General features: G+C 44.8%; 1 protein-coding gene across 2 annotated transcripts in view; it reads right to left on the reverse strand.

The window, feature by feature from the left end:
* pitpnm3 (PITPNM family member 3) overlaps window positions 1-22,891 on the reverse strand; it is a 166,837-nt gene that overhangs the window by 106,042 nt on the left and 37,904 nt on the right. The window contains exon 3 of one of the 2 annotated variants that reach the window (XM_061878279.1): window positions 5,561-5,668. In XM_061878279.1, the coding sequence (XP_061734263.1) occupies window positions 5,561-5,668 (108 nt within the window). Of the gene's footprint in view, window positions 1-5,560; window positions 5,672-22,891 lie in introns of both variants that reach the window. The other variant, XM_061878278.1, reaches the window with a different exon arrangement.

Consider the following 22,891-nt stretch of genomic DNA (forward strand, 5'->3'; position numbering starts at 1 on the left):
AGGAACGTCCTGTGGTCAGATGAAACAAAAATGGAACTGTTTGGCCACAATACCCAGCAATATGTTTGGAGGAGAAAAGGTGAGGCCTTTAATCCCAGGAACACCACCCCTACTGTCAAGCATGGTGGTGGTAGTATTATGCTCTGGGCCTGTTTTGTTGCCAATGGAATGGCTGCTTTAAATGGGACAATGAAAAAGGAGGATTAGCTCCAAATTGTTCAGGACAAGCTAAAATCATCAGGGGGGAGGTTGGGTCTTGGGCACAGTTGGGTGTTCCAACGGGACAACGACCCCAAACACACCTCAAAAGTGGTAAAGGAATGGCTAAATCAGGCTAGAATGAAGGTATTAGAATGGCCTTCCCAAAGTCCTGACTTAAAGGTGTGGACAATGCTGAAGAAACAAGTCCATGTCACACATTTAGCTGAACTGCAGCAATTTAGTGGTGAAAAATGTGCACAGAAGCTTGTGGATGACTACCAAAAGCGCCTTATTGCAGGTAAACTTGCCAAGGGACATGGAAGCAAATATTAACATTGCTGTATGTATACATTTTCAGTAGAGACATAATAAATTCATATAAGAAGCAAACTTCATGAATGTTTTTTGTGAGCAACAAGTATGTGCTCCAATCACTACATCACAAAAAAATAAGACTTGTAGAAATGATTGGAAAGTCAAGACAGCCATGACTTTTGACCACGACTGTATGTGCATACATACATGCGTAGATAGATAGATAGATAGATAGATAGATAGATAGATAGATAGATAGATAGATAGATAGGTAGATAGGTAGATAGATAGATAGATAGATAGATAGATAGACCCCCCGACACAATTTTTTCTCTAAATTTGGCCCCCTGAGTCAAAATAATTTCCCAGGTCTGCCCGAGACTGGTCACCAGCCAATCGCAAGGCACATATATTCTACACCCCACCACTCTCAGATTCACATCCATGGACAATGTCCATGCATATTTTTGGAATGTAGGACAAAGTCAGAGTAGCCGAACTAGAAAAAGACAATGCATACACTGGGAAAATGTGCACACTAAACTACAGACCACCACAGTACACTACAGACCACCACAGTACACTACAGACCACCACAGTACACTACAGACCACCACAGTACAATACAGACCACCACAGTACACTACAGAGCACCACAGTACACTACAGACCACCACAGTGCACTACAGACCACCACAGTACACTACAGACCACCACAGTACACTACAGACCACCACAGTGCACTACAGACCACCACAGTACACTACAGACCACCACAGTACACTACAGACCAACACAGTACACTACAGACCACCACAGTACACTACAGACCACCACAGTACACTACAGACCAACACAGTACACTACAGACCACCACAGTACACTACAGACCACCACAGTACACTACAGAGCACCACAGTACACTACAGACCACCACAGTACACTACAGACCACCACAGTACACTACAGAGCACCACAGTACACTACAGACCACCACAGTACACTACAGAGCACCACAGTACACTACAGACCACCACAGTACACTACAGACCACCACGTTACATTCCAATCTCCAGCTGCTTGTTATCTCTAACTGGACAGTTGATGAGATACCAATACATGCTAGTCAGGAATGGTCGTTCATGGCCACACTGCAGACCAACAATCCCTCACAAATGATTGCTTTAGCATTTGTGTGAAAAGGTTTCAGTTGGTGGCATGTAAACAAAACCTCATTGTCAAGAGTTATTCCAAGCAATCCCAGCCCTCAGACGGAAAGAGACAGCATGAGAACTCCAAGAATGTAACAGATTGCCTATTTGCATGCCACCCCACACCCCCACACTCCACACTCCACACCCCCACACTCCACACTCCCACACTCCCACACTCCACACCCCCACACTCCACACTCCACACTCCACACCCCCACACCCCCACACTCCACACTCCACACTCCACACTCCACACCCCCACACTCCACACTCCCACACTCCCACACTCCCACACTCCACACCCCCACACCCCCACACTCCACACTCCACACCCCCACACTCCACACTCAACACCCCCACACCCCACACCCCCACACCCCCACACTCCACACCCCCACACCCCCACACTCCCACACTCCACACCCCCACACTCCACACCCCCACACCCCCACACCACCACACTCCACACTCCCACACTCCACACCCCCACACTCCCACACCCCCACACCACCACACTCCCCCACCACCACACTCCACACCCCCACCCCCACCCCCCCACCCCACCCCCACCACCCCCCACACCCCCACCCCCACACCCCCCCCCCCACCCCCCCACACCCCCACACCCCCCCTCCCACACCCCCACCCCCACACCCACACTCCCACCACCACCCCCCCGCACCCCCCCCACACCACCCCCACCCCCCCCACACCCCCACACCCCACACCCACACCCCACCCCCACACCCCACACTCCACCACCCACCCCACACCCCCAACACCCCCACACCCCACACCCACACCCCCACACCCACCCCCCACACCCCCACCACCACACCCCACACCCCACACCCCCACACCCCACACCCCCCACACCACCACACCCCTCCACCACCCACACTCCACACCCCCACACTCCCCCCCACACCCCACACCCCCCACCCACCCCCCACACCACCACACCCCCACCCCCACACCCCCCACACCCCACACCCCCCACCCCCCACACCCCCCCCCCCACCCCCCACCCCCCACCCACACTCCCACCCCACACCCCCCCCACCCCACACCCCCACACCCCACCCCACACCCCCCACCACCCCACACCCCCACACCCACCCCCCCCACCCCCACACCCACACCCCCCACCCCCCACACCCCCACACCACCACACTCCACACTCCCACACTCCACACCCCCACACTCCACACCCCCACATCCCACACCCCCACACTCCACACTCCCACACTCCACACCCCCACACCCCCACACCACCACACTCCACACTCCCACACTCCACACCCCCACACCCCACACCCCACACCCCCACACTCCCACACTCCCACACTCCACACCCCCACACCCCCACACCCCCACACTCCACACTCCACACCCCCACACTCCACACTCAACACCCCCACACCCCACACCCCCACACCCCCACACTCCACACCCCCACACCCCCACACTCCCACACTCCACACCCCCACACTCCACACCCCCACACCCCCACACCACCACACTCCACACTCCCACACTCCACACCCCCACACTCCCACACCCCCACACCACCACACTCCCCCACCACCACACTCCACACCCCCACACTCCCACATCCCACACCCCACACCCCCACACCCCCACACCACCACACTCCCACACTCCACACCCCCACACTCCACACCCCCACACCCCCACATCCCACACCCCACACCCCCACACTCCACACTCCCACACTCCACACCCCCACACCACCACACTCCACACTCCCACACTCCACACCCCCACACTCCCACATCCCACACCCCACACCCCCACACTCCCACACTCCACACCCCCACACTCCACACCCCCACACCCCCACACCACCACACTCCACACTCCCACACTCCACACCCCCACACTCCACACCCCCACATCCCACACCCCCACACTCCACACTCCCACACTCCACACCCCCACACCCCCACACCACCACACTCCACACTCCCACACTCCACACCCCCACACCCCACACCCCACACCCCCACACTCCACACTCCCACACTCCACACCCCCACACCACCACACCACCACACTCCCACACTCCACACCCCCACACCCCCACACTCCACACCCCCACACCACCACACTCCCACACTCCACACCCCCACACCCCCACATCCCACACCCCACACCCCCACACTCCACACTCCCACACTCCACACCCCCACACCCCCACACCACCACACTCCACACTCCCACACTCCACACCCCCACACTCCCACATCCCACACCCCACACCCCCACACTCCCACACTCCACACCCCCACACTCCACACCCCCACACCCCCACACCACCACACTCCACACTCCCACACTCCACACTCCCACACTCCACACCCCCACACCCCCACACCTCCACATCCCACACCCCACACCCCCACACTCCACACTCCACACTCCCACACTCCACACCCCCACACCCCCACACCACCACACTCCACACTCCCACACTCCACACCCCCACACTCCCACATCCCACACCCCACACCCCCACACTCCCACACTCCACACCCCCACACCCCCACACCACCACACTCCACACTCCCACACCCCCACACTCCACACCCCCACACTCCACACTCCCACACTCCACACCCCCACACCCCCACACCACCACACTCCACACTCCCACACTCCACACCCCACACCCCACACCCCCACACTCCACACTCCCACACTCCACACCCCCACACTCCACACCCCCACACCACCACACCACCACACTCCCACACTCCACACCCCCACACCCCCACACTCCACACTGCCACACTCCACACCCCACACCCCCAGACTCCACACCCCACACCCCCACACCCCACACCACCACACTCCACACGCCACACTCCACACCCCACACCCCCACACCCCACACCCCCACACCCCCACACTCCACACCCCCACACTCCACACCCCACACCCCACACCCCACACTCCCACACCCCCCTCCCTTTAGTTGTATACACTCAACAATCTGCTTTAAGCAAATCAAAGCAAACAAGCCTGAGCTCCTCTTCTCACGCTGCTTTATTTTATTTCCTCCACACAGCTGCTTGTTGATGTCTAAAGCGTACGTGCTGACATTTCAGTTATTGCTTGTGGTATTCAAATGAGGCTGAGGTCGCTGGACCGCGTGACATTATCAAAGGACAAAATACTCAATTCCAGATTTCCGGCACATTCAGAGTATTAAAGATTCTACTATTTATAAACCCGGTTATCATAGATCGGTATGTAAACTGTGAACAGGTATTTTTTCATTTCAACGCTAGGCAGCACGGTGGTACAGGGGTTAGTGCATGTGCCTCACAATACAAAGGTCCTGAGTTCAAACCCGGGTACTTCTGACACAGAAGATGCAGGATTGGCTTTAACACTGAAGTGTTGAAACTTGCTACAAGAGGACCGCTGTAGTGCTGGATTCTGGACATCATGTCATATTTTATTTCAACTTCTTTGTTTTAAATGGTCCTCAGTAGTCACGTACAAATATGTGTGTGAATTATGCAAAATGATTTAAATGTGGTCTCCATGAACCATACCAACCCTTTTTCCTCAGGGTCCCCAGTAAGAACGACCAGCACATGACTTCATCAATCCAGAGATTTAAAGACGTGTAGGAGCTAACTGACCAGTGGACATTTTACACCTTTTTTTTATGCCTCCACCACCTGAAAAAAGGTTGGTCCCCACAAGTACTGATCAAACACTTGGTCCCCATTCCCAATGTTAACCAGTGTTTGTGTGTGTGTGTGTGTGTGTGTGTGTGTGTGTGTGTGTGTTTATACCATGAGACTGGTCCTCCATGTGTCCGAGCGTTTCAATCTGTTCCACCAGGTCATTTGAGTTCCATTGACTCATGCCAAGCAGAATGGCACTTTTCCCCTCCATAACATCTGCTGGGGCACACACACACACACACACACACACACACACACAAGTATGAGTTGTGGGGAAAAAAAACATCCTCCATGGCACATAAATAACACGTCATGTCATCCATCTTGAACATCCAAGTAATGAAAGAAGAAGAAGATGATCATCCATCATCTTACTTTCATCACACCTGTCAAGGTGTGCTGAGACTCTCAATGAACATTTTCTCTGTTCTTCTTCCAGCAGTTATGGAGAAGCTGTACTCCTTTTGCAAACTTAAAACAAAATCGACATGCAGAATACATTTTCAACCTCTTTGAAAGCCGTGTTATTCCCTTCGTAAATGATGTGTTCGTGTGCCGTGCTGGAGTTCGTATAAACCAGCTGTTCACCTGGCGGGTGATAAACGAGGGGATAAATGGGGAAGTCATTCTTTAGCCAACACACACGCACTAAGGACTATTTAGGGTTGCCAGTTGTATCATACATTACTATTACTGCCTTTGCACAAGTCAATGTTTACTTATGTATTCACAATAAAGCAACACAAAAGCCGTACTTTGGAGCAAAGTTCATAGACTCTCAGGTATGTTGGTCACTGATGTCATATTTATCATGGTTTTTTCTGATATTTTCACAATCGACAGGTTGGCAACCCCTGGTGTCCCATCTATTGCATGTGTGTGTTTACTCCGACCCCCATTAGCTGCTGTGTTGGCGATCTTCCTGGTACATGCACATTGTTCGAGATGCAAAGAAAAATCCACAAATAACTTCAACTGAAATACCGGACTCTGAAAGATTGTGGTGTGGCTGTTTCAAGTTGCACAATAAGGAGGCACTTGAAGAAAAATGGGCTGCATGGTCAGGTCGCCAGAAGAAAATCATGACCCCAAATTAATCTGTTCCAGAAGTTTTGAGGCTTGTCTCTGTGCTATTTGGCGTAATGTAAGTGGGATACTTTGTGACATTTGCGCAGAAATGGCTTTCTTCTGGCTACCCGACCATGCAGCCCATTTTTCTTCAAGAGCCTCCTTATTGTGCATCTTGAAACAGCCACACCACAACTTGTCAGAGAGTCCTGTATTTCAGCTGAAGTTATTTGTAGATTTTTCTTTGCATCCTGAACAATTTTCCTGGCAGTTGTGGCTGAAATATTTGCTGGTCTACCTGAATCCCTCATTTTCCACTTCTTAATCAGCGTTTAAACCAGGGGTGGGGAACCTATGGCTCTCGAGCCAGATGTGGCTCTTTTGATGACTGCATCTGGCTCTCAGATAAACCTTAGCATGATAAGTAATGAATAATTCCGCTGGTAATCACAGTTTTGATTGATTGATTGATTGAAACTTTTATTAGTAGATTGTACAGTACAGTACATATTCTGTACAATTGACCACTAAATGGTAACACCCCAATAAGTTTTACAACTTGTTTGAGTCGGGGTCCACGTAAATCAATTCATGGTATGTGTTAAAGTGTTAAAAACAACGTTGAAAGTATAAAACATTCTCATGCATTTTAATCCATCCATCCGTTTTCTGCCCCACCAGTTCAAGAAGTCAAATTAAGAAGTATTGTATTAATTATTGGTTAGGTTCAGAATAACAATGTCATTAAAAAGAATAAGAGACTCTAAAAATGTTGGTCTTACTTAAAATGCACACATTTAGTTGTATTCAGTGTTCAAAAATATTACATGGCTCTCACAGAAATACATTTTAGAATATTTGGCTTTCATGGCTCTCTCAGCCAAAAAGGTTCCCGACCCCTGCTTTAAATACTGCTGATTGGCATTCTCAATTCCTTGGATGTCTTTTTATGTCCCTTTCCTGTTTGATGCAGTTCGATTACCTTTTCCTGCAGATCCTTTGACAATTATTTTGCCTTCCCCATGACTCAGAATCCAGAAACATCTGTGCAACACTGGATGAAAGATGCAATGATCTGTCAGAAGCCCATAAACTCACTGACATTAATTAAAAACAAACAGGTCACAGGTGAGGATTGGAACCTTGATTAGCCTTTCAAACCTGTTTGTGTCCACTTTTGGGCATGTTATCAGATCAAAGTCACTAGGGTATGTAAACTTTTGATCAGGGTCATTTGGGTACTTTCTTTTGTCATTTTGATTTAAAAAGAGAAAACACAGTTGTTTGCCAATAAATAGCTTCACACAACCATTACGCATGAGTGGAAGAATTCACATTCTCTGGGGAATGGCCAAGAAACCATAAATTCTCCCTGGGTATGTACACTTATGAGCACGACCGTATTGCACATCGACTATTATGAAATGATTATCAAAGCATGAGGAAAATTGGTTCTTGAGTTATGGCTCACAAATGTGCACATGATCCACACATCCAAACACAGTCCTGTTGCCTTGGACTTGCATCTTAATGGAATGGCATCGGCCAGAACCAACAGCTGGGATGCAAGGTGTTTTGCTGTCAGGGTAAATGATGGGTATGTCTCTACTGGACACGTATGAGGCTGAAGACCAAGGACAAGCCAGGCACACACTGACTGAGTGGACCAACAAAGTGTTTACCCACCCATCACACACTCAAACAGGATGAGTCATTCAGGATGGAGGGGGAAGAGGACCAAACTGACAGATTTCTCTCCTCTATCTCATTCTGACACGAAGCACCACCGCCTGCCTGTGTGGGTCGCAAAGCTGAGGGTCAGAAGGTCAGGGTTTGTCATTCGTTATGCGCTCTGACTTCCTACATCCTCGCTGAGCTCACACAGCGCCAAACGTATGGGATAACGGAGGGACGTCACAAACGGTCACCAATTTATGTACTTCCAGTAGGAGGAGAGTGGATGGAAAGACGGGATGCATTCAATTGGAGTGGAGAACAAATGTTGCAGAAAGTAGAACATTGAGGGGGAAATGCATAGTGGTCCAAAAAATGTTTTTGACTTAATGGTTTGATGGTAGGGTTGGAATGCTCCCAAAAATGAGCCACCTTTAAAGAGAAAGCGTCACTCTAGCTAAATACTTTGGACTTTGCAGGATAAATTCAATCAGCAATGTAAAATGTAACAAGAGTGTGCTATGGAGTCTCTAAACATGACGAGACTCCAGTAGGCCTGAACTCCATATCGATTTTTTAGATACATTCCAGTGTTTTTGTTGCAGACTATTTAAAATTAAAATTAAAAAAAAGTAAAAAATCAAACATTTTGCCTACAAGAGCGCCTTTTTATTTCATTGACGGGAGATTGACACACCTGGCGAAACATGGCTAACGAGCGAACGAGAAGTTTGCTCCAGAAAGAAGTGTCAGTAGTTTAGATTTGCAGCAACAGGCACGCTGCAAAGTTTGTTTGAAAAAAAAAAAGTGCACAAACGCTTTCCAGCATTGGGAATCGAAGCCACCAGTCGAGTGCGAGAAATGCAACTCTTTATGAGGCGAACAAGGCGGCAGGAAACAAACCCTCAATAAAAATCATCTGACTGAGATGGAATCCTTCACACAAGTTGTGCACGACGATGCCATGTATGATGAGAATAATCATCAATAAAGAAGTCAAACAAAAGCCACAGACAACATGCATTTTACTTATTAGTTAACACTAGGATTGCAAAATTACAGAAATATTCACATCTGCAAACTTTCCGTGAGAATTAACAAGAATTAACGGGAATAAACATTGAATGCAACATGCTAGATCTTGCAGCATAATTATTAGCTAAAACAACCTGATTTCACGTAAATTCAGTTGAATTTTGAACCTGCACTGTGCATTCCTCCATCACATGCTGGGATAATTGCCAGCATGCTCCACACTACAGCAGGACTATTAAGGCCACACTACTATTTGAGCCCAAGGACTTCATCCAGTCAGGTAAGTGTTGATGATATTACTCAGGTAAATATAATTGATGTATGGTATGTAAGTGTAATAAAGGTGTAATTACTTGTTACTGTATGACTGTAAACTACTACAGCAGACTAGCTGTTCCTGTACTTGTTCCATGATTTTGGGGCCAATATCTCTAGCTAGCTAGGTTTATGTACCACCACATGTTTATGTACTTGTACCACCACAGTCTCATAATGAACCAAAAATATTTCTCTGTTAGCCGTGATGCTAATATTTTCTATTTTAATCCCATTAATTTATGCTAACAACGTTAGCTATCCAAATTTACCTTTTATGGGATCTGTAAAGTTAATTTGTAAATCAGTAGAATAGTCTTAAAGACTACTCCAATTGTTTAGCTATTAAAAATATAATGTATAACTTATCACACAACTCTTATGCTTAAAGGCCGTTGCTATAGTTATAGTCAATTGTGCCGAAGTTGTACTTTTCTCTCTGTGCAAAGGCACACAACTTGTAATCTTCTATTGCGAGTTGTCTCGTGTCAGCAGTTTGTTTCCAGACCCTGCCGGCTGACAGCTGAGGACGGACATCGAGTACCCCGAGGCAGACAAAATAGAGACGGGGCAAAATCACGAGTGTCAGCACATTTCCATTCTGAATGATCAGGTATTGTGGCTGCTTGCATTAGCCCTCCCTCAAGAAGCAGCCACAGTGATGTTAACTAGGGAACTCCCAGATAAATAGAGGAGCACATGGGACTGTACCTTAGAGCGTAGGGGGGAACTGTAACTGAGTGTGCAGCCCTATACGTCTCTCCTCATGAGTAATATTCAACTCTGTCTCTGCTTGATTCCTTCTTCTTGTCTTGTGTAATAGATAGTTTGTTGTTTGAATCTGACATTAGCTGACTATTTATATCTTTGTGTGGCATTGCATTCGTGTTTTACAAGCTTCTCATCTTATTCTACATAAGATGGACAGTGTCCAACATTGAATAATCAAAAAATGGTCAACTTTCTGAGCTTAACTTCCTAGTGAACACTTCTAATCAATAGATATGTTTTGAGCCATGAATAGGCTTCTATTTGATATTTTACTATATTTTGTTGGTTTCTGTTTCACAAGCTGGCCGTCCCATTTCTCTCCTCTTGCAAACCTAAATGGGACAAATTGTAGTAAATATGGAATACGAGGAGTGGCTGAAATAGTTCCACAGTTTGAGACTCGCCGACCCAGACCCCACGGAAGAGTTTGGAGTGTGGATTTAAGTGATGACGGAGGCAGAGGGCCTTGGGAAGTGCCGTGAAGTTGAGACGAGGAAAAAGCAGGTAAGAACATGGCTGGAATAACGGCAGCCTCCGGGGACAGAAAATAGATTTAGGGACATCTTTCAAGCTGTCAGCTGAGTGTGAGGAGGTGTCAGGATGGATGATTGTTAAACACCCGGCTGACCTCCTCCAATCTCTTTCTCTGTTAGAATTCCTCTGTTTCCTTGAGGCATTAGTTGGATGGCAGCGTCTCTATCTAAACCACTACTTGGGATAAATGGTAAAAAGGTTGTACTTGTATGGCGCTTTTCTACCTTCAAGGTACTCAAAGCGCTTTGACACTATTTCCACATTCACCCATTCACACACTGAGGGTGGGAGCTGCCATGCAAGGCGCTAACCAGCACCCATCAGGAGCAAGTGTCTTGCTCAAGGACACAACATCATCAGCCGTCACTCAAAGAGAGTATGACGATCCTCTTGGTAGGGGTGTATCCCTTTATGGAGGATGCCTGTGCGGGACTTTGTTTAAGGTGGGGACTGGTGCACAGACAGTCACCCCACCATCCTTGACAGATCCGGGTCAGGGTCCAGTGGCATGGAGTCCAGGACGACCGGGGACCCTTTTCTGCTGCAGCCTTCATCCGCCATCCCAGCCGTTGTGACGCTCCATAGGGTTAGCAATCATCCTCCGTCTGTTCCACCGTTGAGGTCTTGGGTTATTTCCCCAGAACTGGGCCCTTCTTCTGCCATCCCAGCCGTTGTGGTGGTTCTTACATCTACCGTCTTCCGCCTGCTCCCCCGTTGAGGTCTTCACCGTATCCCTGGCTAGGGGGCAGTCAGGTACTAGGCCTTTGCCAAGGACTACCTGGGGTAACAGTAGTAAAGGGCTTAAAGGCTTACTGAAATGAGATGTTCTTATTCAAACAGGGATAGCAGCTCCATTCTATGTGTCATACTTCATCATTTTGCAATATTGCCATATTTTTGCTGAAAGGATTTAGTAGAGAACATCCAAGATTAAATTTGCAAATTTAGGTCGCTAATAAAAAAGCCTTGCCTGTAGCGGAAGTAGCATACGATGTGCGCGTGATGTCACGGGTTGTGGAGCTCCTCACATCTGAACATTGTTTATAATCATGGCCACCAGCAGTGAGAGCGATTCGGACCGAGAAAGCGACAATTTCCCCATTAATTTGAGCGAGGATGAAAGATTTGTGGATGAGGAAAGTGAGAGTGAAGGATTAGAAAAAAGAAAAAAAAAAGACAGGGCAGTGGGAGCGATTCAGATGTTATTAAACACATTTACTAGGATAATTCTGGAAAATCCCTTATCTGCTTATTGTGTTATTAGTGTTTTAGAGAGATTATATAGTCGTACCTGAAAGTCGGAGGGGTGTGGCCAGGCTGTGGTGACCACCAGTGTCTCTGAGGGAAGCCATGTTTCTCAACGAGTCGAGGCGAAGGCCGGGCTAGTTTTTTTACCCCCTCCCCCACGGTGGAAGCATCCCACATTTTGGGACGGCCGGTCATAGGAGGCAAGATGCCTCTTTAACAGGTGAACGAGGAACGACGCAAGCTCCGCTCATGTCTATGATAAGAGCTGAATTATTACCACAATTTTCTCACCGAAACCTGCCGGTTGACATGTGGTCGGGAACCATGTTCGCTTAACTGCTCTGTTCCATAGTAAAGCTTCACCTTCGGGAATGTAAACAAGGAAACACTGGCTGTGTTTGTGTTGCTAAAGGCAGCTGCAATACATCGCTTCCCACCTACAGCTTTCTTCTTTGACGTCTCCATTATTAATTGAACAAATTGCAAAAGATTCAGCACAGATGTCCAGAATACTGTGGAATTATGCGATTAAAGCTGGGATCAGGCTGGAACAAAATGTCCGCTACAATCCATGACGTCATCATACACGTCATCATAGCGTGACGTTTTCAACACTTTACTTTGCGGGAAATTTAAAATTGCAATTTATTAAACTAAAAAGGCTGTATTGGAATGTGTTGCAATGTTAACATTTCATCATTGATATATAAACTATCAGACTGCGTGGTCATGCCCAGGACATAACGGACTAGACTAGGTTGGTAGAAGCTGGGGATGGTCCAAAGGATGGTGTCAAAGGGTCTGTTCAACAACAGATTTCACACGAGGACGAGAGTACTGCAAGCTTTATTATCTGCTGAAATAAGTGAGGTGACTCAGACGAGACAGTGAAAATGCCTTTTCCTTGTCCGCTCCGTGACCCGATAAGACCGTGCTGAGTAAACAGTAGAACATCTCTTCATATTGCTTTCATGTGCACACATGTTCTAGGCACTAAAGAAATTGAGACATTTGACACTTTGTTGTAGGAGCTGGGTGATTTCATGATAAAGCCACCATGCCTTAATCACCAGTTCTGTCCTCCTCAGTGGCCCTTTGGGAGGGTGATTTAAGTGATGTGAGGACTGGCCATGATGACGTTAACTCTCATTACATGTCAGCATCATTACTTGGCCTCTCAGCCATAATAACCCTGACAATAAAAGACCAGGAATGAACATTTTCACCGCTTAGCTCAACTCTAACGCAACGGCAGCGGACTAAATGAGCCGAAAATATGTGTATTACACAAAAATAACTACCGCCATTTTCCAGACCATAAATTGCTACTTTTTATCTCACACTATCAACACTTCGGATTGTACAACACTGCAGATTATACAACACTTCAGATTATACAACACTGCAGATTATACAACACTGCAGATTATACAACACTTCAGATTATACAACACTGCAGATTATACAACACTTCAGATTATACAACACTTCAGATTATACAACACTTCAGATTATACAACACTTCAGATTATACAACACTGCAGATTATACAACACTTCAGATTATACAACACTGCAGATTATACAACACTGCAGATTATACAACACTTCAGATTATACAACACTTCAGATTATACAACACTGCAGATTATACAACACTTCAGATTATACAACACTTCAGATTATACAACACTGCAGATTATACAACACTTCAGATTATACAACACTGCAGATTATACAACACTTCAGATTATACAACACTTCAGATTATACAACACTGCAGATTATACAACACTTCAGATTATACAACACTTCAGATTATACAACACTGCAGATGATTCATGGACGTGTCTGACTTCACAAACTTTACACGCCAACAATCATTCTAGCTCAAACAATAAAATCAACTTGACCAATAAAATTGCCAGATAGGTCACAGTGTCCATCCATCCATCCTTTTTCAACCGCTTGTCCCTTTTGGGGTTGCGGGGGTGCTGGAGCCTATCTCAGCTGCATTCACACACTAGGGACCATTTAGTGTTGCCAATCAACCTATCCCCAGGTGTGTGTCATTGGAGGTGGGAGGGGCCTATCCCCAGGTGTGTGTCATTGGAGGTGGGAGGGGCCTATCCACAGGTGTGTGTCATTGGAGGTGGGAGGGGCCTATCCCCAGGTGCGTGTCTTTGGAGGTGGGAGGGGCCTGTCCACAGGTGTGTGTCATTGGAGGTGGGAGGGGCCTATCCCCAGGTGCATGTCTTTGGAGGTGGGAGGGGCCTGTCCACAGGTGCATGTCTTTGGAGGTGGGAGGGGCCTATCCCCAGGTGCATGTCTTTGGAGGTGGGAGGGGCCTATCCACAGGTGCATGTCTTTGGAGGTGGGAGGGGCCTATCCCCAGGTGCATGTCTTTGGAGGTGGGAGGGGCCTATCCACAGGTGCATGTCTTTGGAGGTGGGAGGGGCCTATCCACAGGTGCATGTCTTTGGAAGTGGGAGGGGCTTATCCCCAGGTGCATGTCTTTGAAGGTGGGAGCGGCCTATCCACAGGTGCATGTCTTTGGAGGTGGGAGGGGCCTGTCCACAGGTGCATGTCTTTGGAGGTGGGAGGGGCCTATCCCCAGGTGCATGTCTTTGGAGGTGGGAGGGGCCTATCCCCAGGTGCATGTCTTTGGAGGTGGGAGGGGCTTATCCACAGGTGCATGTCTTTGGAGGTGGGTGGGGCCTATCCCCAGGTGCATGTCTTTGGAGGTGGGAGGGGCCTATCCCCAGGTGCATGTCTTTGGAGGTGGGAGGGGCTTATCCACAGGTGCATGTCTTTGGAGGTGGGTGGGGCCTATCCACAGGTGCATGTCTTTGGAGGTGGGAGGGGCCTATCCCCAGGTGCATGTCTTTGGAGGTGAACTTATCACCTTCAAAGACATGAAGTTAGAATGCCACTACATTCTAAGTTCATGATTATTAGCCCCCCAAAAAAGAAGTGTGTCAGTGTGAAGATGAAATATCTTGTCTTTGCAATCTATTCAATTGAATATAAGTTGAAAAGGATTTGTTGTATTCTCTTTTTATTTAGCATTTACACAAGCTGACAACATCACTGTTGTAGGGTTTTTGTAAAACTCCTTCCATCAATCCACAAAACCTTTTGAATAAACTTTGAGACATCCAAATGTTTTATTTCCATGATTTTGGTGCAGAAATTCTCTCGCTATTTTAGTCATTGCATCCTCCCAGACATCCTTGAGAGCAGCCTCATGTTGGAAGCACAATGCCAGATCCTTTCTTGGTGCTCTCTACTATTTGACACCAGCTTAGCCACCAGAGATGTCATTTTTGTCATCTGTGTCCATATTACATCACTTCAAACAAGCTGCAGATGTCAGAGCTCAAACAGAAAAGGAATTAATTTATCCGCGCTAAAAAGGAAAATAGTGCTTATAGTGCAGCTGGTAACCAGAAAGATCGTGCATTTTGTGATAAAAGCATGAAATTTGGTACACTTTCAGCCAAAAGCATTCTCAAAAGATTTGGATATGGAGCCACCATGAATTTTCAAAATGGCGCCCATGGCAACCATCTTTCCAAGTGGCTTATGAATGATGGATATAATATAATGTTTCAGACGTATTTACCTTACATGGTACTTGCTAAATGTCTTTTGGGTCATCTAAATATTCAAGAGGGCTGATATCTTCAAGATTGCAGCCATCACTTCTATGACTGTCTGATACGGGTGATATCGCTGTCAAACCAGTATTATTTTTTATTTCCTTTTCTTTCTGCAGAATTCAAATTTGGAACTTTAGAATGAGCCAGAAGCTTCCTTCTAACTCAGAAATGATGACCTCACTAGTCACACTTGGTGACCACTGGTCACCTACAACAAGATATTTCTGAATTTAGATCTATAATTTCAAGTGCACTATCATCTATTTTATTGTAATTGAAATGTTAGCCAATGAAAAGAAAAAAAAAAGTAGTGGAGTGGATGTTGAAGCACAAGCCAGGCAGACTGGTGACACCACTGCTGTGAAACTCAGCATGAGGTTCAGTGGCAACTAAACTCCTCTTATGAGTTGATACTGATGTTGTGGTGCTGGTTGTTTGAGGCTCAGACTCTACAAGCAGAGGATGAGCTTTGGTTGGCTTTCGGTACTGGTAAGAACTTTCAATATTTGGCAGCCCATGAAATCGCAGCAAGGCTCGGGCCTGAGAAAGCATGTGCACTAGCAGTCTTCCAGGCATTGACGGGTTGGGACACTCTGTCAAGTTTTGTCGGCCATGGGAACAAGACTGCATGGGCTGTATGGTCTGTGCTTCCAGAACTTACACATGCCCTGTTGAAAGTGTCTTCAGCCCCAGGTGACATACCACAGGAGGTAATGGCCACAATTGAGAGGTTTGTTATCTTAGTCTATGACCAAACCATCACATGGACAGAAATCAATACGGCAAGGAGGAAGTTATTTGCAAAGAGGCACAATGTGCAAACAATCCCCCCTACCAAGGCTGCCCTAAAAGAGCATGTTGAGAGAGCTGTACACCAAGGAGGACACGTGTGGGGTACAATCCTGGTGTCAAAACCAGGACTACCTTCACCGTGAGAATGGGGCTGGTCAAAGTCACCTGAGGGGGACTATGAACCCTTCTGGACATGTCTACCAGATGCAGGCCAGTCAAGTTATGAACGTGTCTCATGCAAATGCAAGAAGGGTTGTGTTGGGCAGTAAGTGCACAAAATCCCACTTCCAGTGAACACACCTTTGTGTCTGTGAAGGCAAGTGTGACTAGTCTTCTCTGGGATAGACCCTAGGTTTCCCTTGCTTAACATGAGTATTTTGAGATGGAAAGAAGATTCTTAGAAATTCCAAAGTTCCCAATTCAAATTGTGCATCAAGATAAATGTATAATTAAACATAGAGATCATCCATAACTAACCAGTTGGCGGCCATTTTGAATTTTCTATGAAAATGTTCCACTACCCAAAAGACATTTACCAAGTAGTATGAATGGTAAATAAGTCTGAAATATCACATTAAATCCATCATTCAGTTGTTGCTGGCAGACCTTTGGAAAAATGTCTGCCATGTTGAAAATTCATGATGGATCCATATCCAAATCTTTTGAGAATGCCTTTGGCTATAATTGTACCAAATGTCATGCTTTTATCACAAAATGCACAATTCCTTTATATTTTGGAACTAACCTCTTGTACTATTGTCTTGAAAGCCAGCGCTCATTTGACACCATGGATTTGCTGTCATGCTTTGCCTGTCAATTCTACTCATTATGCAAATCCATGTCATCAAATTTGGATTAAACATGCCGGAAATGTGTTAAGAGCTCACATCAAAAGACAATTGGTTCGGCAGCCGCAGCGCCTGCAGCTCTCAGTTAGAATGAAATAACTCTGAGAAGATTCTGTACAAATAGACTGAAATACAGTTTTTACCCAAGAGCCTTAGTAGCATTAAAGAGCCTTGAGTGACACATGTCCGTCATGTCCTCATGGGTGATGTCTTTCTATTTCTCAGACTGTATTGTGCAATGATGTTGGACTATAATGTGTAATAATGTTGGACTATAATGTGCAATGATGTTGGACTATAATGTGCAATGATGTTAGACTATAATGTGCAATGATGTTGGACTATAATGTGCAATGATGTTAGACTATAATGTGCAATGATGTTAGACTATAATGTGCAATGATGTTGGACTATAATGTGCAATGATGTTAGACTATAATGTGCAATGATGTTGGACTATAATGTGCAATAATGTTGGACTATAATGTGCAATAATGTTGGACTATAAAGTGCAATGATGTTAGACTATAATGTGCAATGATGTTAGACTATAATGTGCAATGATGTTGGACTATAATGTGCAATGATGTTAGACTATAATGTGCAATGATGTTGGACTATAATGTGCAATAATGTTGGACTATAATGTGCAATAATGTTGGACTATAAAGTGCAATGATGTTAGACTATAATGTGCAATGATGTTGGACTATAATGTGCAATGATGTTGGACTATAATGTGCAATGATGTTGGACTATAATGTGCAATGATGTTGGACTATAATGTGCAATGATGTTAGACTATAATGTGCAATGATGTTGGACTATAATGTGCAATAATGTTGGACTATAATGTGCAATAATGTTGGACTATAAAGTGCAATGATGTTAGACTATAATGTGCAATGATGTTGGACTATAATGTGCAATGATGTTGGACTATAATGTGCAATGATGTTGGACTATAATGTGCAATGATGTTAGACTATAATGTGCAATGATGTTGGACTATAATGTGCAATAATGTTGGACTATAATGTGCAATAATGTTGGACTATAAAGTGCAATGATGTTAGACTATAATGTGCAATGATGTTGGACTATAATGTGCAATGATGTTAGACTATAATGTGCAATGATGTTGGACTATAATGTGCAATGATGTTGGACTATAATGTGCAATGATGTTAGACTATAATGTGCAATGATGTTGGACTATAATGTGTAATAATGTTGGACTATAATGTGCAATGATGTTGGACTATAATGTGCAATGATGTTGGACTATAATGTGCAATGATGTTGGACTATAATGTGCAATGATGTTAGACTATAATGTGCAATGATGTTGGACTATAATGTGCAATGATGTTAGACTATAATGTGCAATGATGTTAGACTATAATGTGCAATGATGTTGGACTATAATGTGCAATGATGTTAGACTATAATGTGCAATGATGTTGGACTATAATGTGCAATAATGTTGGACTATAATGTGCAATAATGTTGGACTATAAAGTGCAATGATGTTAGACTATAATGTGCAATGATGTTGGACTATAATGTGCAATGATGTTGGACTATAATGTGCAATGATGTTGGACTATAATGTGCAATGATGTTGGACTATAATGTGCAATGATGTTAGACTATAATGTGCAATGATGTTGGACTATAATGTGCAATAATGTTGGACTATAATGTGCAATAATGTTGGACTATAAAGTGCAATGATGTTAGACTATAATGTGCAATGATGTTGGACTATAATGTGCAATGATGTTGGACTATAATGTGCAATGATGTTGGACTATAATGTGCAATGATGTTGGACTATAATGTGCAATGATGTTAGACTATAATGTGCAATGATGTTGGACTATAATGTGCAATAATGTTGGACTATAATGTGCAATAATGTTGGACTATAAAGTGCAATGATGTTAGACTATAATGTGCAATGATGTTGGACTATAATGTGCAATGATGTTGGACTATAATGTGCAATGATGTTGGACTATAATGTGCAATGATGTTGGACTATAATGTGCAATAATGTTGGACTATAATGTGCAATGATGTTAGACTATAATGTGCAATGATGTTGGACTATAATCTGCAATAATGTTGGACTATAATGTGCAATGATGTTAGACTATAATGTGCAATGATGTTGGACTATAATGTGCAATAATGTTGGACTATAATGTGCAATAATGTTGGACTATAATGTGCAATGATGTTGGACTATAATGTGCAATGATGTTAGACTATAATGTGCAATGATGTTGGACTATAATGTGCAATAATGTTGGACTATAATGTGCAATAATGTTGGACTATAAAGTGCAATGATGTTAGACTATAATGTGCAATGATGTTGGACTATAATGTGCAATGATGTTGGACTATAATGTGCAATGATGTTGGACTATAATGTGCAATGATGTTGGACTATAATGTGCAATAATGTTGGACTATAATGTGCAATGATGTTGGACTATATATGTGCAATGATGTTGGACTATAATGTGCAATGATGTTGGACTATAATGTGCAATAATGTTGGACTATAATGTGCAATGATGTTGGCCTATAATGTGCAATGATGTTAGACTATAATGTGCAATAATGTTGGACTATAATGTGCAATGATGTTGGACTATAATGTGCAATAATGTTGGACTATAATGTGCAATGATGTTGGACTGTAATGTGCAATAATGTTGGACTATAATGTGCAATGATGTTGGACTATAATGTGCAATGATGTTGGACTATAATGTGCAATGATGTTGGACTATAATGTGCAATAATGTTGGACTATAATGTGCAATGATGTTGGACTATAATGTGCAATGATGTTGGACTATAATGTGCAATGATGTTGGACTATAATGTGCAATGATGTTGGACTATACTGTGCAATGATGTTGGACTATAAAGTGCAATGATGTTGGACTATAATGTGCAATGATGTTGGACTATAATGTGCAATAATGTTGGACTATAATGTGCAATGATGTTGGACTATAATGTGCAATGATGTTGGACTATAATGTGCAGTAATGTTGGACTATAATGTGCAATGATGTTGGACTGTGCAATAATGTTGGACTATACTGTGCAATAATGTTGGACTATAATGTGCAATAATGTTGGACTATAATGTGCAATGATGTTGGACTATAATGTGCAATAATGTAGGACTACAATGTAAAATGATGTTGGACTATAATGCGCAATGATGTTGGACTATAATGTGCAATAATGTAGCACTACAATGTAAAATGATGTTGGACATTATGTGCAATAATGTTGGACTATAATGTGCAGTAATGTTGGACTATAATGTGAAATAATGTTGGACTATAATGTGCAGTAATGTTGGACTATAATGTGCAGTAATGTTGGACTATAATGTGCAATAATGTTGGACTATAATGTGCAATGATGTTGGACTATAATGTGCAATGATGTTGGACTATAATGTGCAATAATGTTGGACTATAATGTGCAATAATGTAGGACTATAATGTGCAATAATGTTGGACTATAATGTGCAATAATGTTGGACTATAATGTGCAATAATGTTGGACTATAATGTGCAATAATGTTGGACTATAATGTGCAATAATGTTGGACTATAATGTGCAATAATGTTGGACTATAATGTGCAATAATGTTGGACTATAATGTGCAATAATGTTGGACTATAATGTGCAATAATGTAGGACTATAATGTGCAATAATGTTGGACTATAATGTGCAATAATGTTGGACTATAATGTGCAATAATGTTGGACTATAATGTGCAATAATGTTGGACTATAATGTGCAATAATGTTGGACTATAATGTGCAATAATGTAGGACTATAATGTGCAATAATGTTGGACTATAATGTGCAATAATGTTGGACTATAATGTGCAATAATGTTGGACTATAATGTGCAATAATGTTGGACTATAATGTGCAATAATGTAGGACTATAATGTGCAATAATGTTGGACTATAATGTGCAATAATGTTGGACTATAATGTGCAATAATGTAGGACTATAATGTGCAATAATGTTGGACTATAATGTGCAATAATGTTGGACTATAATGTGCAATAATGTTGGACTGTGCAATACATCCCAAATGGCCTCTTGATAAGGTGTTTGGTGGCTGCAGGATTAGGTCTCTGCTTTTTGCAGATGATGTGGTCCTGATGGCTTCATCTGGCCGGGATCTTCAGCTCTCACTGGATCGGTTCGCAGCCGAGTGTGAAGCGACCGGAATGAGAATCAGCACCTCCAAGTCCGAGTCCATGGTTCTCGCCCGGAAAAGGGTGGAGTGCCATCTCCGGGTTGGGGGGGAGACCCTGCCCCAAGTGGAGGAGTTCAAGTACCTAGGAGTCTTGTTCACGAGTGAGGGAAGAGTGGATCGTGAGATCGACAGGCGGATCGGTGCGGCGTCTTCAGTAATGCGGACGTTGTACCGATCCGTTGTGGTGAAAAAGGAGCTGAGCTGGAAGGCAAAGCTCTCAATTTACCGGTCGATCTACGTTCCCATCCTCACCTATGTTCATGAGCTTTGGGTCATGACCGAAAGGATAAGATCACGGGTACAAGCGGCCCAAATGAGTTTGGGTCTCTCCCTTAGAGATAGGGTGAGAAGCTCTGCCATCCGGGAGGAACTCAAAGTAAAGCCGCTGCTCCTCCACATGGAGAGGAGCCAGATGAGGTGGTTCGGGCATCTGGTCAGGATGCCACCCGAACGCCTCCCTAGGGAGGTGTTTAGGGCACGTCCGACCGGTAGGAGGCCACGGGGAAGACCCAGGACACGTTGGGAAGACTATGTCTCCCGGCTGGCCTGGGAACGCCTCGGGATCCCCCGGGAAGAGCTAGAAGAAGTGGCTGGGGAGAGGGAAGTCTGGGCTTCCCTGCTTAGGCTGCTGCCCCCGCGACCCGACCTCATATAAGCAGAAGATGAGGGATTGATGGATGGATGGATGGGCCTGCTTTGTTTGCACAGCATCTTCCTGCTACATCATTTTTATCGATGTGTTGTTCTTATTCTGTCACATTTGAACCTCTCTTTGTTGCTATTATTGTTCCACTGCTCCTGCAGTCGGGCTGAGGGCGTTGTTGCTGTGACTCAGAAGATGTGCGACCAATGACTTTTGAGCATGCTGCATGTGGAGGATTCCCCACTGACAAAAATATGAGAATCCTTTGTTGTCACTCAAATATGCAACAGCTACATTTACATCTACATCTAGAGCACACTAAAACAAAGAATGTATGGTAAAACACAAAAAAAACAAAAAAACAAAAAAAACAAAAAAAAACCTGCGCTAATTCCACAGAATCCCATAAGAAAAGACCTTGTTGACTTAAAAAAGCCTAAATGTTACATTTGTTGTTGATTGTATTGCTTCTCCTCTCTCTCTTTCCTCTCAGTTGCCATGACAACGGAGGGGGGCGGACACACCAGTCGGTG

Source organism: Nerophis ophidion, linkage group LG18, assembly GCF_033978795.1.
Source record: "Nerophis ophidion isolate RoL-2023_Sa linkage group LG18, RoL_Noph_v1.0, whole genome shotgun sequence".
NCBI classification, from domain to species: domain Eukaryota; kingdom Metazoa; phylum Chordata; class Actinopteri; order Syngnathiformes; family Syngnathidae; genus Nerophis; species Nerophis ophidion.